At 30.8% G+C, this 6,505-nt stretch overlaps 2 protein-coding genes across 2 annotated transcripts; both read left to right on the top strand.

Moving 5' to 3' along the window:
• The first annotated feature begins 730 nt into the window (after positions 1-730).
• On the top strand, positions 731-1,148 carry LOC108559211 (pupal cuticle protein C1B-like). The gene is made up of 2 exons (XM_017916402.1): positions 731-769; positions 837-1,148. The coding sequence occupies exons 1-2, from the start codon at positions 758-760 to the stop codon at positions 1,146-1,148; spliced, it is 324 nt and encodes a 107-aa protein (XP_017771891.1). The 5' UTR covers positions 731-757.
• A 1,815-nt stretch (positions 1,149-2,963) lies between these two features.
• Positions 2,964-3,586, top strand: LOC108559212 (pupal cuticle protein C1B-like). The gene is made up of 2 exons (XM_017916403.1): positions 2,964-3,003; positions 3,213-3,586. Exons 1-2 carry the CDS (start codon positions 2,992-2,994, stop codon positions 3,522-3,524), a joined length of 324 nt encoding a protein of 107 aa, XP_017771892.1. The 5' UTR covers positions 2,964-2,991; the 3' UTR covers positions 3,525-3,586.
• The last annotated feature ends 2,919 nt before the right edge of the window (positions 3,587-6,505 follow it).

The raw sequence follows: 6,505 nt of genomic DNA, 5'->3' as shown, positions 1-6,505 counted from the left end.
TTTCAAATATTTCACATATTTAATTATTTATTAGTTGATTTTGGGTTTTCAGTCAAGAATGAAATGAATAAATCAAAAAAATATAATTGAACGAGAATCAAAGTAACTTAACTTGTTATTTATTTGCAAATAAAACCATTGATTAATTACACTTTTCTTAATTGATTTATAAGTATATTTATTTTAGAATTTAAAACATGTATTTTCTATGTGAACTTATACACTAAATCTTTGTGGTTTTTCATACTATAATTAACAAAATTTTCAGTTTTCAGATGTTGTAGTTTCGTTAACTTTCTCAAAGATTTATGTAGCATTAATCTAAAGAATATCAAGTTTATTTGTCCTTTTGATACGTATTGAACCGAAAATGCCAAATTTGATAAATCACCATTTCGTAAGTGTCATTCAAGTCTATGATTAAACTAAATGTGCATTAACATTCAGCGGCATAACTGGAAATGATGTAAGAAAGCAACGCGTGCTCACGCCGCTCGTCGTTTCGTTTCTTTTTCGCTCCCGGTTTTTTTTTTATTGAATTTAGAGTGGAGGCGAGGACGCGTTTTGTCAAAACATGATCCCACTCTTCGGTAAATAGGTGTAACCTTCCGGATCAAAACCAACAACAACAAAAAAAGAAACTAATATAGGAGAGCCTTAATAACAGTACAAGAAAATCTAATATAAAAACCCGCCGTCTCCAAATCACAATTCGTAGTTTGATCCTAACCGCAGACAAATACACAACCAAACAAACATGTTCAAATACGTAAGTTGTCTATAAATTAATAAGTTATATTGCAAACTTTGATTTTGTTGTTGTTTTTGTTTATTAGGTTGTATTCGCCGCCCTTTTGGCCGTAAGCTTCGCCGCCCCTGAACCAAAACCAGGCGTATTGGCCGCCGCTCCAGTCGTAGCCTCCCCATTGGCTTACACTTCGCCATTGGCTTACTCCGCCGCTTACACCGCCCCTGTTGTAAAGGCTGCCTACGCTTCTCCATACGCTTACGCCGGAGGATATGCCGCCCCACTTGCTTACTCCGGACACCAGGTGGCCTACTCTGCCCATCCAGCTGCCTACTCCGCTCACCCAGCCGCCTACTCTGCTTACCCAGCGTACACCGCCCCAATTGTCAAATACTATTAACATTTTCAAACAGAAATAATGATTTTGGCCCATGATGATTAAAAAATAAAACTATATTTACTTTAATTATATTTTTTGGTACGAACCCTTAAATAATTGGTTAATAAAACAATTCTAGACAATTTAAAGAATTGCGATTTATAGAAATATCATTGAATTTGATAACTTAAGTAGCGCTTCTACAGAATTAACATCAAAGCTTAATCAAAAACAAAGATTCGTAATCAAAACATGATTGCCATGCATAAAATATACACATAGATTGTATTTAATAAAAAAATGGGCTGATATATCCGCCACTCGTACGCAAAATATTGATAAAATTGTCACTTTTCAATTCTTGTTTTTCAAGTACTTACAATTTCCATATTACTTACCGTAATTATTATAAAATATGTACAAATTGTGTACTTATAAACTACTTGTAAATGTAGTTAAATACTGCAAATAAATATAATTTAAACCAATACTTAAATTCTGTTATTTTAGAGTAAGTTTTTTTAGATAAATGATAACAAATTTTAATGTTGCGTTCAAAATATACAATAAAGTTCGATTTTCCTCATAAAAATTGTAATGTTTTTATTTTTTATAATTTATTTACATGTTAATAATTAATTTCCAATTTTGATCAATTTTATTGCAAATACTTCAATTTTATACTACTTACCGTAATTATTATAAAATATGTATAAATTGTGAACTTATAAATTACTTGTAAAAGTATTTAAATACTGCAAATAAATATAATTTAAACCAATACTTAAATTCTGTTATTTTAGAGTAAGTTTTTTTAGATAAATGATAACAAATTTTAATGTTGCGTTCAAAATATGAAAATATATAACAAAGTTCGATTTTCCTCATCAAAATTGTAATTTTTTTATTTTTATAATGATTTTTATATTATATAAATGTTATTGCAAATTATTGTAAGAAAACATTTACACATTCGATAAAAAAAGTACAAAATTAAGTGATAAATCGCCTTACAGGTTATGAAAACGTCTTATCTCTACTTCAGAATGAATCAGCTCTTGCGGAAAATCAATAACAAACGTTAAGTAACAATCGCCTACGTGATTTGAATTTTGTAAGCGATATATAACAAATTACTTAAATACTTACAGTTTCACGTAACATTCATACAAAAAAGTGTATTACAACAATGTTTTTACTGTATTTGTTAATAATTGCTGAACTCAGAACCAAAACTTATGTTCCTAAACAGTTCGAAAACTGAAATTATTTTTTTATAAAAAAAAAATGAGTTATTATTATCAGTTAACTTTGAAATTTTCAATCCGTACTGTAGTGATTTCGCACTATGAAAGGCATTTTTATACTTTGCTGATTAAACATATAATATTATTAAATTTTACTTGAGTTAAATTATTAATGTTAAAAAAAAACTTAGTTTTATGATTTTTTTTTTATTTTAATGAAATTCTAGATTTCTGGATAAAATGATGAAACTTGTACAACAACATTTAGAAATAGGTACGATCTTGATATAGTTATGAGATTATCTGGAATCAGGTGAATTAACATTCAGAAACAGAACTGGAAATGAAGCAATAAATCAAACACGCGTTCGCTTTCTGGTCTCTTTCTTTCTACATCGCTCCGTTTCTTCAACACTTTTGGTACGCGAGGTCGACTATATGTTTTGACAATGATCCCACTCTTCGCAAATAGACGTAAAAAAAGAAACAACAAAAATAAACCTAATACAGGAGTCAATTGTTAACTGTACACGAAAATCCAATATAAAAACCCGACGCCTTCTAGACGAAATTCGTAGTTTGATCCGAACCGCAGACAAATACACAACCAAACAAACATGTTCAAATACGTAAGTGCATTTTATTACTATTTGTTTTAACAGTTTACTTAATATTTTTGCAGTAACTAATTGTAAAATAATTGCAAATAGATAATAAATTTAAATATTTAACGGTCATCATTGTGACCAATAAAGATGTCCAATAATTTGACTAACTATATGTATAGAAACTGTCATAATTGACGTTTATAAATATGTTCTTTTTGTTTGTTTATTAGGTTGTATTCGCCGCCCTTTTGGCCGTAAGCTTTGCCGCCCCTGAACCAAAACCAGGTGTATTGGCCGCCGCCCCAGTCGTAGCCTCCCCATTGGCATACACTTCGCCATTGGCTTACTCGGCCGCTTACACCGCCCCTGTTGTGAAGGCCGCCTACGCTTCTCCATACGCTTACGCCGGAGGATATGCCGCCCCACTTGCTTACTCCGCTCATCCAGTGGCCTACTCTGCTCATCCAGCCGCCTACGCCGCTCATCCAGCCGCCTACTCTGCTTACCCAGCTTACACCGCCCCAATCGTCAAATACTACTAGATACATTTAGTATATTTAGACAACGAAAGAAAACAATGTTCTGGCCCATAATTTTTGACGAATAAATTAAACTACACAATTACATTTTATTGATTTCTTCCATTTTTATTACAGCAGTAAGTTAAAATCAATTTTCAACTTTTTGTGAGGTTAAATTATGGAAACATATTAATGCAATTAATAGAATATTGACAGTCAGGGATACCAAAACTGCATCTTAATTGGTTGATTAATTGGTTAATTTGTCCATTCGCGACAAAAATATTATTTTAATGCTAACTATAAAACATTCCACATATATACACAAAAATATATAAAAATCTTGTTCTATTTATACAAATAAATACAAATTAAATGCAAAAAGTATATTAAAATTATGAACATATATTATACAATTCCCCATATTTATTAAACAAACACCAATTTTCGAATGCAAATCTCCTTCATAGATTTTCTTGATTCTTCAAATCATTCGTGATCCACCCAAGCTTCTTCTATTTGAGAATTTTCAGATTTTGAGTAAGCCAAATTAATTAGTTGCATATCATTCATTAATTCCTTTGCCCTTTAGTCCTATTTTATTTATAATCTCCGTTAACATTGGCAAAATCTTAATTGTCCAGAGGTATTATTTGTAGAATCTTTCAATTGCTAGAATCAATCACGCGAAATTTCCTCATCAATATTTTGTGGTAATGTTTAGTATTACATTGAAGGTCACAACAATTGTTAGATGTAATTTTCAAAAACTTTTTTTGTATATAACATCAAACTATCTATAGATCAATAAGTAAATTAGTTGGCGGTACAAATGTAATAAAGATGAGGATTTCAACAGTATTCATCTGTATACATTAACATAGTGTCAATTTGTTAAATCTATGTAAAAAGTTTATTTAAGTCTATATGTTTATGTTGGATTGTTGGAGTACATTCCGCTAGTTCATTTTCAAAACTAACTAAAATGTATTTCCAAGAAGTGTGTTATCTGTTTGTGAAAGAAAAAATGTGAATTATTAAGAAACGGTGTATAGAATCGCATCTATGTGTGCCACGCGTCAAAATTAATTAATCTTCAGATATTTTATTTCGATGATCCGATTACAAGTAGATTATTTTCTTTCGCTTATTTAACTGCTTCAAACCATTCGTATTTCGTTTCTTGCATTTCGTGGAATTATTTATTGCGTTTTAGTGGTAATAGGCGATAATAATCAATTAAATATTCACTGAGTGCAATTTAATTTCGGTTTCACGTGCATGTGTTTTCAAACGATCCGGTTAATTCAATCAGCGAAATTATGTTTTTCTATAATTGAATACATTTGCAATTTTAATTCACGCTAATCGATATTCGATAAATGTTATTTACGAGTCTTTTATTGTCTAAAAATAAAACTGAATTTATTTATTTATTAATTTATTTACATGTTAATAATTAATTTCCAATTTTGATCAATTTTATTGCAAATACTTCAATTTCATACTACCAATTAAACCAGTAATGGTAGAATCCAAAGTTTATATTAGATAAATTGTAAAATTATAATCAATGAAATGAAAACATTATTTCTTGATATTTATTGTAACAACTCACTCAATAAGTTTGTGGGATGACTAATAAAACAGCAACTTTTGGACAATATTCGATATTATTCATCAACATAGTCTTCTTCAAGAGTGATACATTCGTTCCAACATTTCGATAGCTTTATTGTAGGACGATTTATCTTTGGCCTCAAAATACGGCTTTCGCCCTTTGCTTTACACTCATCTGACGACCGATTTGACTCTGGAGTGTAGTGGTGCATACAGGTTACATCCGTTGTTACATACCGCATAAAAAAGTCCTTTTTATTTCGCTTGAAAAGCTCCTTGGAATCATCAACTCTTTGTTTTTGGTCCACTTTGAGCTTGAACGCGGTACCCATTTCGAACAGAGCTTTCTCATGATCAAATGTTCATACAAAATGATGAATTCACTGCCTTCTGATATGTTCAGGGTGTCAGTTATCTCATGCAACTTCAATTTACAATCGGCCAAAACCATTTTGTGGACTTTTTTTCTGCAACAATCACCGAATTAGGCGAATTCAGAGCGTTCAGCGTTTAAAATCAGCAAACCACGTCTCTACCATTTGTCTCGACGGAGAAGAGTCCCTATAACACTTATCAAGTTATTACTTTTTTTGAACGGTATTTTTCAAAAAGCAATGTTTTATCAACAGACGAAATTCAGATTTTTCCATTGTTTTAAAAATTACAAAAGTAGCGTCACTAAAACCACTGTAACTTGTGAACTAAACATTAGATTGCCATGAAATTTTGACAGGTGTCGTCTGACGGTTAGTAATTCCTAAAAATATTCTTCTTCTTCCTTCCCCCTTCTTCATTTCGCTTCCGCATTACGCGCCAATAAGCCAGCTACTGTCTACATTCGGAACACAAACTAACTTATACTTCGGATTACTTCTTCCGCCCAAATAATTAAATTAACCAGCTTCTCCCCATGAACCAAAACTTCCTTCTTCAGCTCGACTAATCAAAATAAAGAACTTCTTCTAACTCAACTAAAAAGTAACTATTAAATCGAACTGACTTCTATAAAATCCTAAAAATCATATGGATTTGTCGATAGAAGCGCTATCTATATGTCATCCTACGAACTTATTGAGTGAAGTGTTAATTTACATTTATTTCTTCTATTTGCGCCGATTTCATACTACTAATTATACGCTAATAACCTGAAGTGAGTCTTTAGTAAATTATTAAGATTTACATTATAAAGAATCAATTGAGAACATTATTTTTGTTTAGATTAATTTGTTATTATTTTTCCTACAATATACTAAGTCACTCACTATTGATAAGACTGCCTTGAATATTCTTATATAATTTCAATTAACATTTATAATTTCCTTGCATCTTGTTCATTCTATTGGTTTAACAACAAAATAATTTCAGTTTTCACCAAAACAAAA

This window comes from Nicrophorus vespilloides, unplaced genomic scaffold (genome assembly GCF_001412225.1).
Source record: "Nicrophorus vespilloides isolate i.1.1-1 unplaced genomic scaffold, Nicve_v1.0, whole genome shotgun sequence".
In the NCBI taxonomy this organism is placed as follows: Eukaryota; Metazoa; Arthropoda; class Insecta; order Coleoptera; family Silphidae; genus Nicrophorus; species Nicrophorus vespilloides.
This window is presented reverse-complemented; position numbering and strand designations above follow the sequence as displayed.